The sequence below is a fragment of the Orbilia oligospora genome, assembly GCF_000225545.1.
Source record: "Orbilia oligospora ATCC 24927 unplaced genomic scaffold scaffold00007, whole genome shotgun sequence".
NCBI classification, from domain to species: Eukaryota; Fungi; Ascomycota; class Orbiliomycetes; order Orbiliales; family Orbiliaceae; genus Orbilia; species Orbilia oligospora.
The window spans coordinates 1678723-1702923 of NW_011645564.1; the positions used below are offsets into that span (position 1 = coordinate 1678723).

The 24201-nt window shown below is 45.5% G+C and overlaps 10 protein-coding genes across 10 annotated transcripts; 5 read left to right on the forward strand and 5 right to left on the reverse strand.

The window, feature by feature from the left end:
* Positions 1-500: 500 nt before the first annotated feature.
* AOL_s00007g474 (uncharacterized protein) lies at positions 501-1010 on the reverse strand (the record flags this gene model as incomplete). The annotated part of the gene is made up of 1 exon (XM_011120375.1): positions 501-1010. The coding sequence occupies one exon, from the start codon at positions 1008-1010 to the stop codon at positions 501-503; it is 510 nt and encodes a 169-aa protein (XP_011118677.1).
* Positions 1011-1534: 524 nt separating this feature from the next.
* AOL_s00007g475 (uncharacterized protein) lies at positions 1535-3001 on the forward strand (the record flags this gene model as incomplete). The annotated part of the gene is made up of 4 exons (XM_011120376.1): positions 1535-1582; positions 1686-2336; positions 2442-2533; positions 2605-3001. The coding sequence occupies 4 exons, from the start codon at positions 1535-1537 to the stop codon at positions 2999-3001; spliced, it is 1188 nt and encodes a 395-aa protein (XP_011118678.1).
* Positions 3002-3195: 194 nt separating this feature from the next.
* Positions 3196-4314, reverse strand: AOL_s00007g476 (uncharacterized protein; the record flags this gene model as incomplete). Its single annotated transcript, XM_011120377.1, has 1 exon — positions 3196-4314. One exon carries the CDS (start codon positions 4312-4314, stop codon positions 3196-3198), a length of 1119 nt encoding a protein of 372 aa, XP_011118679.1.
* Positions 4315-5692: 1378 nt separating this feature from the next.
* Positions 5693-9725, reverse strand: AOL_s00007g477 (uncharacterized protein; the record flags this gene model as incomplete). The annotated part of the gene is made up of 5 exons (XM_011120378.1): positions 5693-5792; positions 5851-6787; positions 6838-7062; positions 7128-9609; positions 9708-9725. The coding sequence occupies 5 exons, from the start codon at positions 9723-9725 to the stop codon at positions 5693-5695; spliced, it is 3762 nt and encodes a 1253-aa protein (XP_011118680.1).
* A 1546-nt stretch (positions 9726-11271) lies between these two features.
* AOL_s00007g478 (uncharacterized protein) lies at positions 11272-14133 on the forward strand (the record flags this gene model as incomplete). The annotated part of the gene is made up of 1 exon (XM_011120379.1): positions 11272-14133. The coding sequence occupies one exon, from the start codon at positions 11272-11274 to the stop codon at positions 14131-14133; it is 2862 nt and encodes a 953-aa protein (XP_011118681.1).
* Positions 14134-16080: 1947 nt separating this feature from the next.
* On the forward strand, positions 16081-17568 carry AOL_s00007g479 (uncharacterized protein; the record flags this gene model as incomplete). The annotated part of the gene is made up of 1 exon (XM_011120380.1): positions 16081-17568. The coding sequence occupies one exon, from the start codon at positions 16081-16083 to the stop codon at positions 17566-17568; it is 1488 nt and encodes a 495-aa protein (XP_011118682.1).
* Positions 17569-18544: 976 nt separating this feature from the next.
* AOL_s00007g480 (uncharacterized protein) lies at positions 18545-18964 on the forward strand (the record flags this gene model as incomplete). Its single annotated transcript, XM_011120381.1, has 3 exons — positions 18545-18621; positions 18647-18775; positions 18883-18964. The coding sequence occupies 3 exons, from the start codon at positions 18545-18547 to the stop codon at positions 18962-18964; spliced, it is 288 nt and encodes a 95-aa protein (XP_011118683.1).
* Positions 18965-19192: 228 nt separating this feature from the next.
* Positions 19193-20361, reverse strand: AOL_s00007g481 (uncharacterized protein; the record flags this gene model as incomplete). The annotated part of the gene is made up of 6 exons (XM_011120382.1): positions 19193-19345; positions 19412-19592; positions 19660-20047; positions 20151-20203; positions 20271-20277; positions 20331-20361. 6 exons carry the CDS (start codon positions 20359-20361, stop codon positions 19193-19195), a joined length of 813 nt encoding a protein of 270 aa, XP_011118684.1.
* Positions 20362-20973: 612 nt separating this feature from the next.
* Positions 20974-22810, forward strand: AOL_s00007g482 (uncharacterized protein; the record flags this gene model as incomplete). Its single annotated transcript, XM_011120383.1, has 4 exons — positions 20974-21182; positions 21244-21280; positions 21340-21580; positions 21639-22810. 4 exons carry the CDS (start codon positions 20974-20976, stop codon positions 22808-22810), a joined length of 1659 nt encoding a protein of 552 aa, XP_011118685.1.
* Positions 22811-22979: 169 nt separating this feature from the next.
* AOL_s00007g483 (uncharacterized protein) lies at positions 22980-24026 on the reverse strand (the record flags this gene model as incomplete). Its single annotated transcript, XM_011120384.1, has 3 exons — positions 22980-23789; positions 23864-23907; positions 23978-24026. 3 exons carry the CDS (start codon positions 24024-24026, stop codon positions 22980-22982), a joined length of 903 nt encoding a protein of 300 aa, XP_011118686.1.
* Positions 24027-24201: the final 175 nt, after the last annotated feature.

Genomic DNA, 24201 nt, shown 5'->3' on the forward strand with positions numbered 1-24201 from the left:
AAGCTGGGCATTGCATTTAAAGGCGTTTACAAATTGATTCGGAGTGCACGTGCGCATGTACTTATTCTTCTTGGATAATTGATAATTGATTATTATAACCATACTGGTGGAGATTTTCTTCCTTCCTTCCTTCCTTCCTTTCTTCCTTTATATTTCTCGGTGTATGAAATGTGTGTGTATGTATGTACATCGGTTTGTGATGTAAGGCGACACTACTTGTGTAGTTTCTAGTCGCACATGCAGCTGTTGAACAGCAAGCTAAAAAAAAAAGTATCCTTCTAGGTACCCCCGAAGGCGCCACTGTTGATGATATTATAAAAGTATGAGCGATCCCTCACGAATGCAACGTTGATAATGATTATCTCGCAACGACAGGACAACCTTTATCCCAAAGTCGATCAAAAGAGCAAAGATTCTATCCCACAACCTCTTTCTTTCTTTAATTCCCCTTCGCAGAAAGAAATTCAAAGAGAAAGAAAGAGAGAGAGAAAGAAAACCCATCAAAACTTAACATCAAAACTCGTCCCACACCCACAACTACTCGTCGCCGCCGGATTATCCACAATCTTAAACTGACTTCCAATCAAAGCACTCTCATAATCGACTTTACTCCCATTCAACAACTCCAAACTCGGTAGATCCATCACCACTTTCGCCCCATTACTCTCTTCTTCGAATATCGTGTCTTCCTCAGGGTCGATCTTATCCGTCAACGACATCGTATATTGAAATCCATGACATCCGCCGGATTCGACCAGAACTCGTAGGGCGGATGTAGTCGGTGATGGTTCTTTGCTGAGGATCTGAGAGAGTCGGGTTGAGGCTGCTGGGGTTATTGAGATGGTGAGGGGGTTGCCGGAGGAGTCGGTTTGTGGGTTGTGGATTTGGAGGGGTCGGTGGGGTGTTGTGTGGAAGGAGTGGGTTGATATTGATATTGGTATTGGTATTAGTGCCGGTGGACGGTGGGTATGGCACCGGCTTAGGAGCCGTCTGGTGAGGAAAGATGCCATTTTGATTCTTTCTTTCTTTCTTTTTTGTTATGGTTTTATCTGTTTTTATTTTAGGCAGATGAACTCTGCAGCTGGGAGACGGGGGTTATCTCATGGTTGTGATGGTGATTGTATGTAAGTACTTTGGTGATGGTGTAGTTGAGTATACTTACTAGTTAGAGCTTGTTATAGTTGAAGAATGTTAAATGGTTGGTTGGTTTATAAGCAAAATGGCGTCGTCTCGAGCCGCGGTTCGGCCGGTTAGCTTTGAGATCTCATCGAGTCTCATGCACCTAATATTAATTAACCTGCAGCACGATAAGCTACCTTCTTAGTAGATATTTAAGCTATAAACCCTGCGTCATCCCCCTTCTTCTTCTTCTGAGCTTATTCTCTTGTCGTCTTTTTTTTCTTTCTCTTTCTCTGTCCCAATTGCTAAAATTCCATATCATACCTCAAACATTTCTCTTCTAGCTTAAAAAAAAAAAAGAAAAAAATTACTATATTTCGATAGTAGCCAAGAGCTAAAAAAGCTAGTAACAAAAATGGCCGACGAGGGATTCCTTACCAGAAAGTTTGGCGAAGGCGTTGAGGTAGGTGCTCCCACAAAAATACCACACAATCAACACACTTTATATATTATCCAATCATCCTCAACTTCAACTTAATCCTTTGATTGATACTTCTATACAACAGAACTACTACTCCGGCTCACCCCTCAACCGCCTCGCCTTCCTCCGCACAAACCACTCTTACCTCTCCACCGCCCTCCAACATCCATCCACCCGTTTCCTCCTCCTCAACAACCTCGACCCTCTAGCATCCACCCCTTCCACCCTCGCCTTCGTCTCCTACTCCGACATCTCCCCTCTAATCTCAAACCCATACTCCACCAGCGAAAAAGAAGTCCTAGAATCCTTCACCAGCACCATCGACCACCCAGTCCTAATCTTTCTCGGAATCGACGAATCCGCTTCACAAGAACATAAAATCCCAACCCCAGACGGTAAATACTCCGGCCAAGCATATTTCTCACTGGATATAACACCGTACCCTCACATTAGTTATTCATCGACCGCGAGTTCCTTGTTGGATAGTATTAAGCAGAATTATCCGCTTCATGAGTTTAAAACTGCAAGGAAGGATTTGAATTTGGGAAACGAACATGCGGCGATTTATGCGTCGGCTAGGACTTTGACGAATTGGAATGTTACGGCGCCGTTTTGTGCCGGTTGTGGGCAGAAGACTTTGAGTGTTAATGCGGGGACGAAGAGGGCTTGTCCGCCGAAGGATGGGGGCGTGGAGACTAGGAAGTGTCCTAGTCGGGAGGGGGTTCATAATATTAATGTACTTTTCATACCTCTTATCCTTCTCTACCCTTTCTTCTTCTTCTTTGTGTTCTTTTTTTTTTTTTTGGAGGGGACTTTATTCTGATAGAAAATAACTTGATAGTTCCCACGGACGGATCCAACGGTGATTATGGCTGTTATCAGCTCCGACGGGACCAAAATCCTATTAGGAAGACAAAAGAAATGGCCAAAATAGTAAGTTCACCCCCCCCCCAAATCAAACAAAGGGAAAAAACTATTACTAAATCGTTACAAAAAAAAACCAGCTGGCACTCAACCCTCGCCGGCTTCCTCGAACCCGGCGAATCAATCGAAGAAGCCGTCCGTCGAGAAGTATGGGAAGAATCCGGCGTCACCGTCGGCCGCGTAGTAATCCACTCTTCCCAACCATGGCCCTTCCCCGCAAGTCTAATGATCGGAGCCATCGGTGAGGCTTTACCCGGGAAAGAAGAAATCTATCTAGGTAACGACCCGGAATTGGAAGGAGCGAAATGGTTCGAGTTCGAGGAAGTTAAGGAGGCTTTGGGGTTTACTAGTGGACTTTATGAGGGTACCCCTGAGGGGTATAAAGAAGGGGCGTTGAGGTTGCCGCCGAAGACTGCTATTGCTAATCAGTTGATTAGGGCGGTGGTGTTGGGGGAGATACATTTGGCTAAGATATGATTGAGAGGGGGATTATTGTTGGAGCCGGTCGGTTTTTATTGCATTTGTGAGATATTTTTATAGACTACCTTTTTTTTCTCCCTGAATATATTAGATCGTAGTTTTATATTTGCGGGTAGATGGATATTTTAGTATCTAGAACATAATCCCAACCACCCGTGATCATGCATACACAAATACTCATACTCACTCACTCACTCATCTATCTGAACCCAAGTCTTCCCGGAATCCGAAATTTCGTGATTACTCTTCCGTCGAAACCGACATAAAGATACCACAGTACGCGTACCCACAAATGCGATCCGCTGCTCATCCTCATGAAGGATATTAACAGTCTTCAACCCCAAAAGCCGTCCTTCCGAAGTCCGTCGATTGAGTCCCTCTTCCAACACCCAGGGGTTCCCATAAGGTCCCATCGTGACCACGGACGGGGGTGGTATTTCCGCAAACCTAAGAGTGGGAATTTCGGGGATTACTTCTGGCCATGAAGTATTATACTCTTCGCGTGTAGATCTTGAGATGTACTTCGATTTTGTTAGTTTGAAGGATTCTAGATTTGGGAATTGGGTCGGGACGGTGGAAGGGATGTGGTTGAAATTTGTGACGTCGGTGAGGTGGAGTGATTTGATGGTTGGGAAGGAGTAGATGGGCTGGTTTTTTGATATTTCTTCTTCTCCTTCTCCTTCTTCTCCTCCTTCGAATTTTGTTTCTTCGTTTCGTAATTGGATTTCTTCGATTACATTTTCGATGGAGAGGGTGGTTAACTCCTTACACCGTATTAACGGAAGAAGAAACAACAGTTCGCACGTATCCCTCTTAGAAGCTCTAGTCGAGAACTTAAACGATCTCAACTTCTTCGGGAATTGAATTTCCGTCGTAACCAGCTCCTTGAATTCCTCGTCAGATATCGGAGGTCCCAAGAGTTTTTGAACGTCGGGTGGAAATCGTGATCGTTCGTAATTGTCTCCAGTTCCTCCAGCTGCTGTTTCGACTATTTTCAAACCCCCATCGACGTCGTCCAGATCTAGATCTATCCCGCGAATACCATAAAGCCCCCTGATATCCAAATCCGACAGCCTACAATTCAAAGGTAAACCCGGATAATCATGAAAAGCAATAAACCCCCCCCAATCAAGAGAAATCGACGTCAGACTCTCATACATCGGTAACAAGGTCCTCAGCAGCCGAAATATTGCGACGTATAAACGTCTTTCGATCGATCCGGATATTTTGATTTTAATCACCAGACCGGTGGTGTTTGAAAACCGAAATATTGCAGGGAAGCAAATAATCATATCGTTGAAATCTTCCATGTCGAATGTTATGGATCTTTTTATAAAATCGATACGTACGTCGTATATATATATATATATATATATATATATACACCAAATATTTTATTAGATCGATACATTGATACAAGTCTCGTATACATGCCGATAAAGAAAAGGAAGACTCATATAAGGAAGACTTATATAAGGGGAAGAAACATACCGAACATAATGCCTTACAGGCGCCAACCACCGTCCCTCGTCGAACGGTCCAATCATCGATGCCACCGATCTATCATCACGATCATACCCTCTTATCACAACCCCACGAAACCTCAGAGGAAATGTAATTAAATAGCACGATTTAGACAATTTCGCAAATTTCGATAGTTCATCATCTTCTAAAAACCATAAAATCGAATCACATATCTCCGTTGGGAGGGAAAAGAATTGTTGCATTTTTTTTTTGAGATATATATATATATATATATACTTAAGTATAAGTATACGTGATGGTGCTCGAGGTAATATAATACTTTTTCAACAGATGAATGACTAGAATAACCGCGAACCTGGGGCTGCTACCGAAGGGGCTCCAATTTATAAATTCTCCGGAAGATGCACATATACAAAAGCGCATGCGCAATTGAGCTGTTTAGAATCCAACCATTGGAGCCTTGAGTAAGTAGTTAGGTTAGGTGCTTCAAACTAGCTTAAATTTTGGTGCAGAGTGGTTCAGCTACCTACTTACTCAGTCAGTGCACTACGTATCATACATGCACGCCAGAAAACCACAAATCTAGGCAGAAAGAGGGAGTCAATTACGCAAAAGTCAATCTTCGAAGTCCTTCCTCAACTCCAAGTAGGAACAATTCTACTATAAAATACTTATATAGTAGTCTCAAGAAGGATGCAAAATACGATGCAGACAATCCCCTTAAGAGACTCGCCATATGCCCTTTTTTTTGTTGTTAAACTAAAAACAAAAAAAAATAAAATAAACCCTCTATCAAAACTTCAAATAGGAGATAGAGATACAGAGTAAAAATCAACGCCTTGCCCGCCCCTCGAAGCTCAAATATTATTTCAAGTAAGCCGAATTTGCAAATTTGCAAATGCATGATAATGGACTCCCATCCAAACAGGCAAACGATCTAATTCCACATGCCGTTATACAAGGCAAAATGCAGCAATGGTAGCAGCAACAGTAACAGTATTAAAACATTAAAAACTCCCCGTCCGGACGCCATTAACCCACTCCCCACCCTCGTATGATTTTTTTGTTGATAAGAATCGAGAAGAAAAAAAATGAACAAAATTATGCTCCATGAGAATAGAAAAAAACAAAAAAAAAGGTTATTGTATACCCGACCCTTCCACATATCCTTAATGGAAGGATTGGTAGGATTGGTGATGTGGTCTACTTTGCCGACGCTTCCCCGTGCTCCACCGCTTCCGCCACCAGGCTCTTCTTCGCCATGGCTTCTGGATACCCGCAAACATTGATCAAATAATCTAGTCTAAACTTCGATTAGCCAAAAGAAACCCTATACAAATGGTGTTTTTGTATGCACTCACTTAGCCTCGTAAACATGTGTCAATTTCACATCCGTGTATTTCTGTTCCACACTCCTCATAACTTCCTCTCTCTTCCTCTTATTGACCGTCTTGACCCTCAGCTGGAACACAGCACTAACTGGCCTGTGGTCCGAAGTGTGCACTTCATGTCTCCTGTAATCGGTCTGTCGGATTCTACCCAACCCTCGATAAAGGATTCGATCGCACCAACTTGGCATCCGCTTTTTTTCCGATGTATCGTAGGTATCAGTCCCCACATCATATTTGTATGTCGGCGGGAACGTAATCGGAGCTTCGTTGAAGGATCTGAGGCGGAATCCAGGGTTCCTCTTTCGTTCCATGAGGAGCTGGTCCCGTTCCAAAAGTTTCTCATAATCATCGTGTTTGATGGTATTGATAACGCTATCGCGGTGTTGATGGTCAATACGGTAGTTAAGATCGCCATTGAGAACACAAATTTCGTGGTCAAGGATACGGCTGCCATCGCCGCCGCCAACGAAGCAGTAAGCCCGGATGCTGGCATCTGTTTCCACAGAAAGGTTGTTTGCTTCCAAAATATCTGCGATATCATTGTTACGACTTCGAGTTCCCGATTGACCAGCCGCAAGATGGCAGTTGACAAAGCAGAGCGAGCTATCATCGAGAAAGAACCGGGTTACGAGAGCTCCCTTGTTGCCGTGAATACCCCCAAGTCCGGTCTTGACAGTGCAGGCTCCGAAGTTTCGGATGTTCAGACGCTCCTCAGCTTTCACAAAGATACAAGTGAACAGGCCAACCATGTTGGCAGAGTGCAACAATTGGTATTTGACTTCACCCTGCATAAATTTGTCGATGCAGTCGCCTAAGTATTCCTGCCAGACTCGGTATTGACGGCTCATATGCTCTTGAACGCCGGCGTTGAGGTGCTTTTCAGACTTCTTACCCTTGAAGAGAGATTCTAGAGGAGAGTTAGTCGTGATCCTAGTAATTATCGGGTGCGGTACATACTGGCTGTAAGCTTCTTGTTCTCGAGGTCGACGAGCTCTTGGAAGCCAAAGACAATAACATCAGGATCGCTATCGCACGAACTCAGAACATTGGCAATGAACTTGTCGTCATCACGGTAGCTTCTAAGATCGTACGGCTTAGAAGCTCCAGCATTCCATGAACATGTCAGTAATTTAAGTTGCCTAAAGTCGCAGAAGTCGATATCGCGCCTTTGCATCTCGTCCTCTATACAAAAAAAAACCCACACATATTAGCAACTGCCCAAAATTTTCATAAGACCCGTAACTCACCCAGCCAATCATCCTCCATCATCCCGTCCCACACTTTAATTACCATTTCTGAGCTTAACGATGCGACCTGTAGTCGATTAATCTTCCAGATGCTGCTTCGGTCGACAATCAATTCCGTCACCGGTTTTTCATGTGCTTTCCAATCTTTGATAACTTTCCAAGGCTTCGAAGTCACATCGTACACATAAATCATCCCGGTCTGATACCCCGCCCACAAGTAATCTCCAACTCCAGACATCGTATTGATCTTATAAAGACTCACACTGACCACCTCTAAGCAGGTCAGGGTCTTCTTGGAGTATATCGATACTTTCCCGTCGTTGTGCCCGAAGAATACCATATCCGGTGCCGAGTTCACCAGTGCTCCCGAAGTAATTTCTCCAACGTGTTTTGTTTGAGTAATCGGCCTATCAACTAGATGGAAGCCAACTCCAGGATCGGCGCTAGGCTGGTAAACCATCACGTCTTTTCCAGTTGCGAGCCATAGTTGTGAGCCGGAGACCAGAGAATAGCTGTGTCCAGACTTAACCCTAAATGTCCTCGGTGAACCTCTCAGATTCGGTTCTCTCGTTACAGGATCTGGCGGCCAGACTTGCAATTTGCCACTGTCGTCTAAACTCCACAATTCATAGCCATGCCGATGAATCTTTACGATCTCGCGTTTGGTGTGGGCGCTGGAGCGGGTTTCCACGAGTCTGTGGGATCGAATATCAATTTCCATCAACTCACCAAATTGGTTACCTAGCCAGAGGACTGAGCCTTCGTTGTTGATGTCGGCCGAGGGCTTGAAGGAAATGGCTGTGATGCGAGTGGTTTCACCGTGGTTGAGGGCCATGATTTGCTCACCAGTTCGAACATTCCAGACGGTGGTGACATGAGAAGTGGTGCAGATGTATTGTCCACAGACGTCGAATAGCTTGACCTCATTTTTGCAGTAGATTTGAGATGGGCCTGTTTTGAATACAGGGCGACGGCGATTGGCGCTAGTCGAGTCAGGATATTCATTATTGTCGGACGATGGGGCACCGGGGTCTGAATCGTCGTCGTCATCTCTGGTGTACGTTGTTGTGGCAGTCCTGGTTGTCATGGTAGTCGTGGTCGAGCTGATTGATGCACTTCTGGTGGATGCCAGGGAAGAAGGATGGTGCATGGAGGCAACATCCATCGAGTGGCTGTGGATGTGACTAGTTGAAGCTCGGGCTGGGCTAGAGGACTTGAGATTCGACTGTATACGCTTCGGAGGTGGCGGCATCTTAAGAAGCTCGTTGGGGTCAACGTTCGGAGAAGCGATCAGCGATGGCTTTGGTGGGGACGAGCTACGGCCCCTGTTGGCCATGGGCCTTCCGATGTCCATAGAAGGGCGAGGTGGGAGTGAAGGTCGGAACTCTGTAGGTCCAACATCTTCTGACCGGGATCTCTCCTGGGATAATGAAGCTCTTGGTAAATCTCTTGCTGACGGCTGTGGGGGTGCGAATGAAGGTTTCGGAGCTGTCGGCCTTGTCACCGGAGGTGGAGGCGGTGGAGGCGGTTTCGTGCGCTTTTCGGTGGACGGTGCGGGGGGTGGGTTCGAGAATGGCGAGTAGCCTTCGAATTGCTTAGACAGCCGGCTCGTAGAAATGGGAATTGGTACGTCTGCCGTAACCTCATCGTCACTAGGGGGAGAACTAAATGGCGACAACCGCTCCTCTTCGCTACAAACTGACGTTGCCTTGCTCCGAGTCCCATTCGTCTTGACTGATAACCTCGCTGGCGGCGGCGGTGGCGGTGGTGGCGCTGACGTAGCCTGTCTTGCTTCTTGAACAGGTTCGGTGGTCGACCGACTCAGCAGTGATTCTCGAGATCTAGCAGGTCTTGGAGGTGGTATCGGAGCCAAAGGTTCACTGGTGGAACCGTTCCTTCTAGCATTCAAAGCACTGGGTGTCGGATAATCTCGCAGAGCTTGCATCGTCTGGCTCAACGGAGCCTTCTTTTGTGATATGCTGAATTCCGGACCTGCAGCCTCCTGTGTGAAATACCCATCTGGTTTCGCAGCTAACGATTTCGGCCGGGGTGCTACCGGTGGAGGAGGAGTTCTAGACGGAGAAGGATTTTTGGAGCCTCGAGGAGAGGGAACCGGCGGTACACCGGGTGCGCCATGGGTCAAGGGTTGCTTGGGGGGTGATTTCGGCGATTCAACTGTTACGGTGGGTGGGGCAGTAGATTTTAAACCAGCAATTGACAGGGGACGAGCTTTGGGAACGGGAGCCTTGAGGGTAGTGTCCGGTCTTGAGGGAACAGGCGGCTTTTCGGAGTCTCTACGGATATCTACTGAAGGTCGGCCGGTCCTCGTCTCTTGAGCAGCCTGGTCAAACCTCGAACGTAATGGAGTTTCGACAGGAGTTGAAGCACCGGAATCTCGAGCTAGAGGAGTAGTAGGGCTGGAGGTAGACGGGCTATTCACTTTTATGGATTCGAAGCGGGAGCGCAAGCTTGATACGGACTTCTAAAGGATATAGGACAGTCATGGATGGTCAGCAAATCTCACCTAGGCAGCTAGTCGAAAGGAAAAGAGAGAAGAAGAAGAAAAGGATTCAGCCGTACCTGAGGTGAATCGTCCATGATGGCAGTGAACGAGGGTAGAACAGTAACATCTACGGGGAAAGAGAAAGGGAAAAAAAGAGCGTCGTTGGGGTATGAATTCTTGAGATGTATGAGTTTAAGAAAGATGTTGAGGTTTGGGGGAGTTTGTCGGATTGAGGTAGAGTGAATGTAATGTGTCTGTGGGGAGAGTTGATAGGAGAGGTTATGCTACGGTTTTTGCAGAGCAGACCAGCTGATTATTCCGCGAGAAAGATCGATAAACCACAATCAAATAAAATAAAACGAACGAAGGATAGATGAAGAAGGATAAAAACAGCGAATTCGAAGCTTTAAAGGCCGGAGATATTATCGGGCGACAGGGCAGACAGGGAAAGAATGTGTGGGTGTGCGTGTCCAATGTAAAGGGGAATCCGTGACCAGGAGAAGCAGGCGGTAAGCTAAAATTGCAGGAAAGTGATGATCGGAGCATGCAGGAATTTGAATTTGAATTCGGTTCAAAAGACGAGCATGAGCGATGGAAGAATGAAGAAGCCTTTTAGTTCTTTATTATGTTAAAATCATCGGGTCAAAGGATTTCTATTTTATATGTATACTTACTTAAGTACTTAAGTATATAAAGGAGATGACGAGTGCAACTGACGATAATAAATGTGGCGTCCTATATTATATTAATATCCAAGGCCCCCGGTCGAGTCTAATCTATCCGATCCACCGCACGTCGGAATCCTCACATTGCAAGTATTTAATTAATATAATATTACCGGTGGAATTTCATGAGGAGATGTCCATTCTGGAAGGAGAATATATAGTATACAGGGGGAGAGTATGAGTATAGACGGTGACAATTGAATATCGAAGCTTCAATTCAGTGAACGTGTCTATTAATATACTTGATATCGAATGCCAGTCGGGGTTAAACTGTAATATCCGAGTGCCCTCGACCCGCTTGGAAGTGTATACAGAGCAGATCTGCAGAGTTAAGTTATGTCTGTACATAGTAGACTGAATTTGGGTGACAGGTGACTGCGCCTTCTCTCTGTCGCGGCCTGCCCGAAAGAGCACGCGCGACCATCCGGTTTCTCGTTCAGGTGCAGCACACCGCAGCGCAGCGCAGCGCGGTGCAGTGTCGGCTGCATCTTATTTTTTATTTTTTATTTTTTATTTTTTATTTTTTCTTCTTCTGTTGGATATTGGTCGGTCAACACAACCAAATTCTCCCACTCTTGACTCTACACTCGAGAGCTCTGTCTCCACCACCACCCTTCTATCGATATCGGTATCGATACCTTTATCATATCAATTGACCCCCCTCCCCCGCTACTTAATTACCTACTTAGGTAGTACTTATATCATCAATTGCGGAGAGAACCAACTACCAGTCGCAATCAAGCGTGTATCCTCATAGTATATAATGGGGTCGTTCACCCAACCACTGTCACGCAGCCACCGGTAGCATATCGCCATATATCATACACCCTGCCCCTCAATACCTATCCACTAAATTCTAGATATTTACGGATTGGTGCATTCGGGGTAGCACCCGCGCTGTGCTGCCTACTTCGACATGGCCAGCTCCAGCATCAGTATCAGGGCTCTCACCTACAAATTCCCTCTCCGGAAACTTCAGCCTGTCCATGTACTATCACTACCCTCCACCCGTCTCTTCACTACTGCCTCTCCACCCGCTCCTCAGTCTACCTTTGAACCTGCTGGTGACCCTTCACCCAGTCGTCCTCATCCTGGTCCTGGTCCTGGTCCTGGTCCTTCTGCTAAAAAGAAGCCACGTCCCAAAAGGAAACCAGAATTTGCTCCTTCGGTCGATAGGGAGCAGATAGGAGATGATAATACTTTCCCACGAGGCCCTAGGTTCACTGGTTTGCGCTCTAAAAGCTCTAAATGGGACAAACATTCCAAGGGCCTGCCTGAGAAAACTTCTGAAACCCCTCCCGCTGAGGACGAGGACTGGTCCCTAGCAATTGATGAAGTGGTCGGTGCGTTTCCTGACGACGATCCGAAGTCCCAGGCATCGGGAGCAAAGCTTCAGTCACAAGAAACCGAACCTAAGCCGAAAAAAACTAAACCCAAACAATTGAAAGCAAAACCTCGGTCGCAGGAAGCAGAGCTTGAATCGCAGGTCGCACATCCCGAATTGCGGCAAAATGAACCTGAGCTACGGGAACTGGAGACGAAAGATGGCGAGCTGAAAAAACCGTCGAAGGATAAGAAAAAGAAGAAGAAGAAACAGAAAAATGCCGAGGATAAAACAAATACGAAGGAAGCTGCTCCATCGGATCAGGCAGAGAACTCGGTCAACAAAGATCCCGCTGGAATTCAATATTCGAATAATCTTGCTCCTATCTCATCAATCCTCGACTTCGGACTCCCAAATCAAATCGAAAAAGACCCCCTCGTCGCTTCCGTCACTAATTCCATCTTGGGCAAAGAAACACAGAACCAGAAACAACATCAAAAACCCGAGAAGAAAACCTCGGACCCTGATAACGAGCTTAGTCTGGACGATTTGTTCCGACGGTTTGAGACCTTCGCGGAACATTCCACGAGCGTGGAACCACTCGAGAAGAAAAACTTCGACACCAAGGGCGACCGGTTGGCGAAAGCAACGACTGACAGAAAACAGAAGCATATGCAACTTGATCAGGTGTGGGAACGTAACGAGCAAGCCTTTATAGAAGGGGTGCCAGAAGGAGGAAAGGGATATAAAGAATCAATTGAGCCGGCGGAAGAGAACGTAGCAAAAGCAGAAGATCTAGCCGCTACAGAACGGGAGGGCGTGGTAACAGAGGCCGAAAGGAAGACAGACGAGGAAGCAAACGAGGCTAAAGCCAAAGAAACAGCAGTCGACCGTCTTACAAACTGGTTAGACCGACTTGAGGTACGTCGGGCGGAACAGAAGACCAAGTGGGAGGAAGCACGGCCTCAAGAAGAATCGCTGCTGAAGGACGGAGCACGGTCGAAGGAGGAGTTAGATACCTGGTCGTCCGAAGGCCGAGAACTTAACACATCGATCATCTTCACTCAGAGTGTACAAGACCCATCCGAAGCGGACTTGGTTTGGTATAATCAGGATAACTACACACCCACCCGAAGATACACACGGCCATCATCTTCTGAGCGTGAAACTGTTCTTGGCAGGCGAATAGGAGACCCATACCAATTACTATCCGCTCTATCAAATGGACGTAACGAATATCACTATTCTCTCGAAAATCTTAGACTGATGAGGCAAGGTATGGAAGTCGCCGGTCTGCACGAACGCCTACGCCGGACGAAGTTACCATTCCAGTTCCCAGCCATCAAGTACGAGGATATCGAAAACATCTTCCGTCCAAAGCTACCAGTGGGAGCCGAAACAGCATATGAACCCTTCCCGCTCATCGTACCGCAGGAATCTGCCGTTGAAGTCCCGTTCTTATGGCGTATTATAGAAGAAAACTCCAAATATCTAGCTTTATATGGCGACGTCCAGAGTTGCCAAGGTTACCATCCGTCGCCCTCTCAATATTTTCACAACTTCATTCTCAACTTCTACGGCTACTTGAAGCCCACATCGATCATCACCGACGCAAACTATCGACAACCCTACTCGAGGCAGCAAACCATCCTCAGTTTTATGGGCATCCCTACTATGGTACTACTCACCGTCCCCAACCAACCGAACGCGGAGCCCATCGAAACCCGGAACCTTCTCGCTCAACTAATCGCAGAAACATTTTCATGTCATTACTACAACCGCGAGATCATGCAAGCTCAAGCCCCCATAATCGGTCTTCTACATCATGATGCCCGACTGTGGGTGGTTCTGTACGACCCTGTAGCCGACATCCCATATATTTCCAAAGCGATCAATGCGAATTTAGACATTCCAGCATCACATGATATACCAAAACCACTGAGATATCTATCTCTGTTCGTCAGTGACGCTTTTACTTGTGCCGCTATTAACGGTATTGAAGCAATGCGACACCGGGAGCGTCAAGAAGGGGAAACGGATACAGCAGCGGATTGGCGTGAGGCTTCCGAAGGGATGTGGAATGCCCTGGAAAGCAGACGGATGACATATATACATTTTCCGACTGAAGAAATTCCTGTAAAGGCTTATGTTAAGATGATAAAGGATATGGATAAGGCTCGTCAAGGGTCAATGGCGGCTTTGCAGTCAATTCCACCTCAATACCGGATTTCGATAGGAGAATCGTTAGATCGGTGGTGGATGAAGACCTCGAGACCGAGCTGGCATGATCTGACGGAATCGCTTCCAAAACCGTATAAAAAGCCAGTCAATAAGAGATATCAAAAGCAAGATGGACCTCCATCTAAAAAACCAGATAATCCGGAACCCAAACAGCCTGATATGGGAGGGTACGAGTATTTGATGGGGGGAAGAAATAAAGGGCCAGGTTTTTAGTCCTGCACTGTATAAGTACTAAGTGGTTTGGTATGTATATAATTGATCATTCGCATTGTATATATACTACTTTCATTGTGTTTTTTTTCGAGCTTCGCAGATGTCATAGGTGGATGAAGATACCTATTTGGATGTCTCGTGGTATCTGTACTATATCAGTATCTACTTAAGTAAGTAGTTTACCCACTTCGTTTCATGTCTATTTAGGCAACTTTGGGCGAAATTTACGATAATATCAACATCATGATATCAGGCTCGTAGTATCAACTATCCCAAATAGCCACAGATCTGCATCAATCGGATATTAATATTATGCTAGTGCAAAGTATACTTCGGCAATACACATCCGAAGGCAGATCCGTCTTGTTTCTATTATAACCATTGCAATCATTCAGGTACGCTGTGATATAAGATGTCTTGCAATATGCTTTTTCAAAGAACAAAAGCCAGAGAAGAAGAAAAAAATGTTTAAAATCGGAACGCTGTAGACTTCACGATAACTTTTGTTTGGATTGATGGCGGTTTTAAACGGGAAGAGTATCAATACATTTGAGATCATTAGGCTAGGTGAGATAAATGTCTAGGCTGAGAAGTATACTTTTGGGCAGTTTAAGCTAGTACCGTGACACTAAGGTTGTAGTGGTGTGTGGTATTTTTGGCAGGCTATTGCGGTTCGAAACGTGTTGTACTGTATACACAGGTCGATACATTGCATCGTACGTATACGTGATCATGAGAACGATGCATGGTCCAAAGTAAGGGAAATTGTTTAACTTCGGCAGAACGGCAAACAAGTTAAGTGGCTGTGTCGCTTTATCTCTTTTTTTTTTTTTTTCTTTCCCTCCCCAAATGTATGAGGTTTCTTCAAATCTCCGGTTCCTGACGGAGTAGATACCAAAAATCGTCGTGCCGCACCGTGCCTTAAGATGTTTTCTTTACAAGACAAATACAAAGATCCGAGAAACCGTAGCCCATGCATGCGCAGATGTTCCAACTTAGACGTTTATAATTAATAAACGAAACAGATAAAACGAGCACCCCTCCCTTAACCCCCCTTATTACCTTTTTTATATCTTTTCTCAACATCTCGAGAAAACTTAGGAGTTCCGATAGCGCTACGTACAACAACCTTAACTAGCTAGCTGCGGCCGAGGCGTTTTCCCATGACATGCACGTCTGCCATGCCGCATTTATTCCCAGATATGGTAATTATATGCGTTAACCAGTTAGAACGTTTTATCGCAAATTACCCAAGGGAGGGCAATGTTAATCCTGTTTCGGTATCATCCGAAAAGACGGCTAGACTGGATATGGAAAAAGACGGAGGTCCTGTGGCAGGGCTTTTGCCTACAGATATGTAGCTTGGTACCTTTTTGTTTCAAACCGAGTTTGGGAGAGAGACTAGACGACTTCATACAAGAAACCCGCCTAGTGCGCTGTTTAACCACCAAAAATACCAGCAGCTAAAGACTAAAATTATAGTTACAAGGAATTGAGCTGGCTGGCTGGTTGGCTGGCTGGCTCAGCTGGACGATGAGGCATCCATGGGTCCATGTACATACGTCGTTTTTTCTTGCGGCAGGAATAGAGCAAATCTAAACTAAGATGTTTCAATGGTAGAAATGTTTATATGGTGAATTATATTGGCTTCCGCAAGAAGTTGTGGATATATAAATCCTGACATCTTCGCTTCTCCTCTGTCTCGATCATCAAGCAAGCCTTCGATCTTTCAGCTCATCAACATCAAGCACTTTCCTTTTGTATTCAATCTTTTCTTCATTGGCCCCGGTGGTCCCTTTTTCTTCTTCTTATTATTATTATTGCATTCTCTACGATCTTGACGATCTTTGATTTCTAAAGCTTCAAACTTTTTACCCGTTAATTCCATTCTAACCTCACCCTTTCGGATTTTTATACCCATTACCACCTTTCCCTCCAAAAAAAAAGATGCATTCCAAAATCCTAATCTCCGCTTTCATCTCTGCCCTAATCCCCTCCATCTCTGCCCACTCCGTCATCACCGTCGCCGTAGGAAACGAAGGCGGCCCCGTCGGCGCAGGTCTAGGAATGGACCCTTCAATCCCACGCACAGGAACCAGCGGCGACCCATTCCAACAAGACTCCACAGTCTTCGGCGGCCAAAGGAACATCCAATCCGCCAAAGGCTGCGGCCGCACGCCCCGCGGTGGACCCAATAAAGTCCAAGAACAAGTTCTAGCAATGGCCAAAGCCGGAAAAATCCCCCAAGTCCGTCAAGGTGGAGAAATCCGTTTCACTCTACACCAAGTCAACGCTGACGGTGCGGGTCCTTTTATCTGTATGATTGATACCACGGGTACCGGAGATAGCTTTGTGGCTATGGAGGTTTCTCAACAGGTCGCTGGTGCTGGTGGTGTTAACCCTGCTCGTGAGGCTTCTACGAACGCCCTTTTTGCTAGGTTTGGTGCGACTACTACTTGTACTGGTGAAGCCGATGGTGTTAAAAACATCTGCATGGTTAGATGCCAGAACGCGGCTGGTAACGGACCGTTCGGAGGGTGCGTGCCAGTACAAATTGTTCAGACCGTCGGTGCTCCAGAGAATACTGCGAAGCCGGTGCCTCCTGCTGAGAATACTGCGACGCCGTTGCCTCCTGCTGAGAATGCGCAGGGCGGCAATGCGGGAAACAACAATGGCGGAAATAATAACAATGGTAACAATAACGGGAATAACAATAACCAGAACGGTAATAACGGGAATAATAATAACGGCAATGGGAACAATAACGGTGGAAATAACAACAATAATAACGGCGGCAATGGCGGTAACGTTAATAACGGAAACAACAATGGCAATAACAATAACAATAACAATGGCAATGGCAATGGCAACAATAACAATGGGAATAATAATGGGAATAACAATAACGGGAATAACAATGGGAATAACAATGGCGGAAACAATGGCAATAATAACGGCGGAAACTTCAACAATGGCAATGGAAATGGCAATGGAAATAATAACGGTAATAACAACGGTGGGAACTTCAACAACGGCAATGGCAACAATGGCAACAACAACGGCGGAAACAATGGCAATAACAACGGCGGGAACAATGGAAACAACAACGGTGGAAACAATGGCAATAAAAACGGTGGAAACAACGGCAATAACAACGGTGGAAACTTCAACAATGGCAATGGAAACAATGGAAATAACAATGGGAACAATAACGGCGGAAACTTCAATAACAACAATGGAAACAACGGTGGAAATGGTGGAAACTTCAATAACAACAACGGTAATGGCAATGGCAATGGCAATGGAAACTTCAACAATAACAATGGAAATGGAAATGGAAATGGAACCGGAAACAACGGAAACGGTAATGGAAATAACGGCAACAAAGCCAAGCGATCCGAAATTACCTACATCCGCAGACGCTGGTTCCAGTAGGAATCTTCACTACCATATTCTCTCAACCATTCACTCAACCATTTCATAACGACTACTACTTTATGCTTTTATATTTCTAAATCCCCTTCTGCTCTGCATTATTCACGAATATCTCGTTTTTGATATTATTATTGTTATCTTTCGATTCCCCTGTTCTTTCGTCTTGTTTCCTTTTATTTTAGCTTTTTTTGATGTCTTTATGTATGCATAGCTAGCATAGCGAAACCGGAGTTTTTATTTTCTTTCGAAAGAAGAAGATGCATGATACTTAGAGCGAAATTCAATGGCTTGATCAACTTTCATATACTCTTCTCAATCATAGCTCGTAAATTGTGACTTCACTACAAGATACCAACGTCAGATACACAGGTGTAATTATATGATACTTCAACACAGTAACCGAAAACGAACTACTAAACTGATAAGTTTGCGTTGAATTCGTTGTATTTTCTGTGTAACCATTTTGATTGGTCAACGACATTCCATCCCGATTAAGAAGGTGTTGTTGATCAAACACTTTCAACGCCATATATCTTCGCCACAGGGCAGAGCTTGGTATTCTAAAATTCCATACAGCTTAGCAATTATACCCCAAGCTACTCCATAAAAGCGGTCTAGATTACCCCGGCAAGCATCCTTTCGACATTTTCGGTTTTTTCCAATCTTCCCGAACGTCTTTACCTTTATAACCTTCTTATTATATCACGATTATCATAGCTTCATCATGTGGTTTGTTTACACACACCCCTCCCCCAGGATTTCATATATATAATATTTGCTGCGTAGGATAGTAACTAACATCCCCCCGTCTTTCTTCAAAATAGTAAACATATTCTAAACGCCCAAGTCTCCATCCGCTCGCCCTGCTGTACTTCCACCCCTTCCATACACTTTCAGTTCCTCAAATAAAGAAAAAAAAAAATATACTTACACTTTATCGAATAATTTTTTTTGTTTTTAAAAAAAAAGGCCGAAAATGGTTCGACTGTCCAGACTGCCACGCCGAATCCGAGACACATCCGCTACTAAAGTCTGCAGAGATAACATTAATCTGTAAGAAGTGTAAAAAGGCGTTTAGGAAGGACTCGAAGGAGTTCGAGGAGGCGGACGAGTATTGTCCGCATTGCGATAATCATTATGTACTGGAGGCGAAGACGCCGAGGGCGGCGTTGAGGGTGGAGAGTGAGGATGTTAGGATGGATAGTCGGTTAGTGTCCCTTCTTATTCCTTTTTTTCTCCCATTGGTTTGGGAAAGGGTGGCTACGGGGTGGGGAAAGTATATGGAGGGGCTAATGTGAATATGTGGGGAAATAGATTCATTAAGGATGATAGATTGAAGGATTTTGATGACAGTGAACTGTTCGATGTAGCTGAGACGGCGGATAGGTTAGGTTAACGAGTTTGTGGCATATATATATATATGCATCTCATTTGGGGTTTTGTCTTTTACGATTTCTATGAGGTTTTTAAGCGGTTCATATAGGCGTTCCTTTCTTCCTCTTGTGGGTCTTTCATGTGCTTCATTCCAGGAGAAAGCATCCTTGGTATTCTTCATAGATTATCTATCTATCTCATGATATCGATCCACGAGTGGTCCTTTATATTATGGAAGATGCTGAAAGAACTACGATCCCGTAACACCGCCGCTTGGTGTGCTAGTACCTGTAGCAGCGGACGCGGATGCACCACCCCGTCCTCCCTTCTTCTTGGCTGCCTCGGCGGCCTTTTCGGCCTCAATATCCTTAACGTAGCTTTCTATCTTTTCGGCTTCTAGGTACTGTTGTGGAAGTTAGCGTAATGTTGGTATAATGGTGTCGTGTCTGTGGATAGCTTATGGACTAACCTCAATCTTCTTACCCGGTGCCATGATCGCGATTTCGATGTTCTTGGCACCGGTTTGTACTACCTCTAGTAGTGACTTGACTGTAAGCTTGATCGTCTCTTCGCGGTCCATTTCCTCCTTGAAGTTCCTTTCCAGGAACTCTCGTACGGTCTTGCTCGATCGTCCGATAGCATTCGCTTTCCTATTCTGCTAGTTAGCGATTCCATTCCAACATATAGCTCTTTATATACCAATAAGAAGGAGCATACCAAGCTGAATAGATACCCGAAGGCTCAGTCTGATATAACCTCGGCGTCTCATCCTTCGGATCAAATCCAATAATCAAAGTACTGATTCCAAACGGTCTAACACCTCCGCTCTGCGTATACTTCTGCTGCACACCGGCGACATATTTGGTAATATACTCAATAGTAACCGGATCCTCGACCGTCAACCTGTGGGATTGAGCTTCAACACGGGCTTTATCGATGAGGATTCTTGCGTCGGCGTTTAGACCGGCGAAGGCGAGACAGACGTGTTGGTCTACCAGGCCGATTTTGGATGGAGTAATGCGGGTGTCTTGGAGTTTTACGGCGGAACGCTTTTCGCAACCGAGGACGGCGATGGATTTTCCTTTTACACCGACGGCGCAGGTACCTATTTTTTTATGAAGTTGTAGAGAGAGATGGTTAGATTCCAGGCCTTTTGGAGGGTATTTTGTGTATGGTGGGGGTGTGTGTGTGACGCGTAATGGGTGTACCTCTTTTGACGGCTTCAAGAGCATATTCGACTTGGAAGACGTGACCGTCGGGACTAGATTACCGAAGGTTAGATTGTGCGAAAAGTAAAGTATCGATATGGTATGAGGTAGAGGAGGTACCTGAAGACTAAAGCTTGATGTTAGCTAGATGCGAGGATAGCTTGTGAGAGCTTTACATACCCGAAAGAGCACGATCGTAAGAACCGGCCATGATGAAGAAGATGTGGAGATGAAGACGACTGGTACGGGGGTAATTGCAGAAGCTATAAGAGTCGAGAAAGATGATGGATGATGGATGGATGGACGGGGTCGTTCTCAGAAGATATAAAGTGGGAGTAGTAATGGAGGGCTGCGTAATGAGGAGCGTCGTGGGGACCAAGGACAAGCTTCACATAGGTAACTACCCAAGAAGTAGCTTATGTGTTGGGGTGTTGGTTGCAGACGACGTGTTTGTCCGCCAAGACCCGCCAATATTGCGTCTACAGCGTCTATCTGAGAGACAGAGTTCAAGCGCGGTTGTTCATTCTTAAGTTTCGGATTACATAATCAAGTTCAATGGGCGACATGGTTCATGTACCTTGCATTATAACGGACTGGGGAAGGCTGGCGAACTAAGTAAAGAAGTATCTAGCTTCCCGGCTGCCCCCACTCCTCTTCCCGAAGCCATTTGCGAGATCGGATCAAGATCAAGTTGAGCCGGGCTGAGCGGACATGATCAGGTCCTTTCTTTCTATCATTAACTGATACTATTATACCATACACATTCCAGACGGCTGTCAAAAACCTCAACAGCTGTAATAATTAGGTTTCATTTCCTGCTAAAATGCAGTCTCTCAGTCGCGCGACACTGAGGACGCTGGTGCGCTCTAAGACAGCAAGAGCGACTTATTCTTCGAGAACGACTTCGGGCAAGGTTCTATCTAGTAAAATATCACCATTAAATGCAGCTGTTACTCCGACTTCCCGGACATTTAGTACCCAGTTCGCAAGGTACTCTGCTGCGTCAAAAGAAGTTAAATTCACAGCCGACAAGTAAGTATCCAATTCTTCGAAATCATGTCCCATGCGGAAACTGATTTATATTTTGTTCTAGCTATCCAAACGTCCAAAGAGACCCTCGATTCTCTAAAGTCAGTGTCTACCTCGTCTCTATTTCAAAGGCTACAATCCTGACAATACCCCGCCCCAGTTAACCCGCGAAGACGTCGACCACTTCAAATCCATCCTTAGCTCCCAGTCATCTATAATTGATGCTCAAGACGACGCATCCGAACTAGAAGGCTTCAACACCGATTGGGTTCGCAAATACCGTGGCCAGTCACAATTAGTTCTGAAACCCAAGTCGGCAGAGGAAGTCAGCAAAATTCTAAAGTACTGCAATGACCGGAATCTTGCTGTTGTACCACAGGGTGGGAATACTGGACTCGTTGGTATGTCCGTTCCATAAAAGATTTTTATCTTGGGAAAGCTGAACTAAGGCGAACCAAGGCGGCTCCGTCCCCGTGTTTGACGAGATTGTTATCAGTCTTGCCGCCATGAATTCAATCCGCAGCTTCGACGAAGTCTCTGGTGTTCTCGTCTGTGACGCAGGGGTTATCTTAGAATCGGCGGATTCCTACCTGCGTGAAAGGAACCATATTTTCCCATTAGATCTCGGTGCGAAGGGTTCCTGTCATGTAGGAGGCAACGTGGCCACGAACGCCGGTGGACTACGACTCCTAAGATATGGAAGCCTTCACGGGACGGTTTTGGGTGTAGAAGCTGTTTTGCCTGATGGCACAATCCTCCACGACCTCCAGACTTTGAGAAAAAACAATACGGGATTCGATCTTAAACAAATCTTCATCGGATCCGAAGGTACCGTTGGAATCATCACTGGAATCTCAATTCTCTGCCCCAGGAGATCAAACGCCGTCAACACCGCTTACTTTGGACTCAACTCCTTTGATCACGTTAAAAGAGCATTTACAAAAGCTAAGACCGACCTCGGGGAGATTCTATCCGCATTCGAACTCATGGACGGATTGACTCAAGATCTTTTCCACAAAACAACCGGAAAACCATACCCACTATCAGAGCGTTACCCATTCCACGTATTAATCGAAACCAGTGGTTCCAATGGCGAGCACGACTCCGCTAAACTCGAGGCATTTCTGGAAGAAGTCATGGGTGAAGAAATTGTTGCGGATGGAACTGTAGCCCAGGATGAAACGCAGGCCCAGAGTTTATGGAGATGGAGAGAAGGGTTGCCAGAATCATGCGCGCATTGGGGTGGAACATATAAATACGATGTTTCGATCCCGCTAAACGACTTTTATACTTTAATTGAAGATTGTCGGAAACTATTTGATGAAGCTGGACTAGTGGGTGGTACGGAGGATGATTCTAAGCCTGTGATTGGAGTTGTGGGATGGGGCCATATGGGAGATTCGAATTTACATTTGAACGTTCCCGTCAGGTGGTATGATAAGAAATTTGAAAAGTTACTGGAGCCATGGGTTTATGAGTGGATTCAGAAGAGAAATGGTAGCATTAGCGCAGAGCATGGTTTGGGATTCGCAAAACGTGATTTTGTGCAGTACAGTAGGGATGAGACAGCTTTGGAGATTATGAGGCGGGTGAAGAATACCTTCGACCCTAAGGGGATTATGAATCCGTGAGTACTCCCATTTTTTACTCAATGTTTGCAGTTAATTTAAACAGATGCTAACAAGGTGATAGGTACAAATACATCCCTACAAACTAATTAAGATGTTGAGTATAAAAAGCATAGTTTGTATATTCATATCATCTATCAAAAGCTGCATCTTGAGTCGATCTGATATAAGCCTACTCAGTCCTCCAAATAACCACCGTCCCATCAACCCCAGCAGTAACCATCTCCCTCCTCCCATCATGTACCGCAATAGTACTGATAACTTTCCCAGCATGCGCCGTCTCCTTAACCACATTCTTCCCCTCCAAAATATCCCAAGCCCAAACCGTCCCATCCTCACTCCCACTAACCACATAGCTATCCACCATAGCAAACGTACTTGAAATCCTATACTCTTTATTCTTATGCCCCTTGTAACTCATCAAACACCCTCCACTAGTTCTATCCATCAACCGAATCGTTTCATCCAAGCTAGAAACCAACACCGCATTCCCATCCAGCGTTTCCGTAACACTCGTGATCGGATGTCCAATAACGTCCACATAAATCTGCCCCATCCTCAAATCATACCGTCTCAACTTCCCATCCACACAAGCCGTAATAACCTCTCCATCCCCAACCGTCAAAGAAGTAATACTATCCTTCGCCTCATCCCAAACCATCACCGGTTTACTCGCATTACTCTTCGTATCCCAACATCTAACCGTCGAATCAAAACTTCCCGTAACAAGAATACTAGCATCTTGATTAAACCCACATGTATTGATTCTAGCGTAATGACCCGTAAACCGTCGCAGGGTTTTTGCGGTGGCAACGTCCCAGAGGAAAGCGGTTTTATCACCGCCTACGGATGCGAAGCGGGAGTTGTCGGGGGAGACGGCTAGACTGAGGATTTCGTAGCCATGGGCGTCGTAGGTTTGGATGTGACTGGTGGTGGAGGAGTTGAAGAGGTGGATTTTACGGTCTTGACCGCCGGTTAGGATCTGTTTTCGTTCTCGGTATTATATTAGTAACGATGGTTTGGATAAAGAGGGGAGGGGGGGTATTGAGGACGTACGTATTGACCGGCGCCGGAGCTGTAAGTTACGCAGTGGACGGGCCCTAGGGAGGAAGGTTAGCATTTCTTTGAATGAACTTGGAGGATGGCTTGTCATTGGAGATATGAACATACCAACATGACGGGAGATGGTAGCCGCTTGGTGGCTTGGAAAGAGGACCATTAGGGCGCTACATTAAGGGATGTGCGATCTGCAAATTCAAGGATTTGGAGGTGTCGACATCGAAGTAGGTATTCTTAGGTCCGAAGCGCGATGTTTGGAGGTTAGTCCATGCACATGGACTGGGATGGGAATGACTCGCGGCGCGCTTTTTCTTATGTCCCAACTCCAACACGAT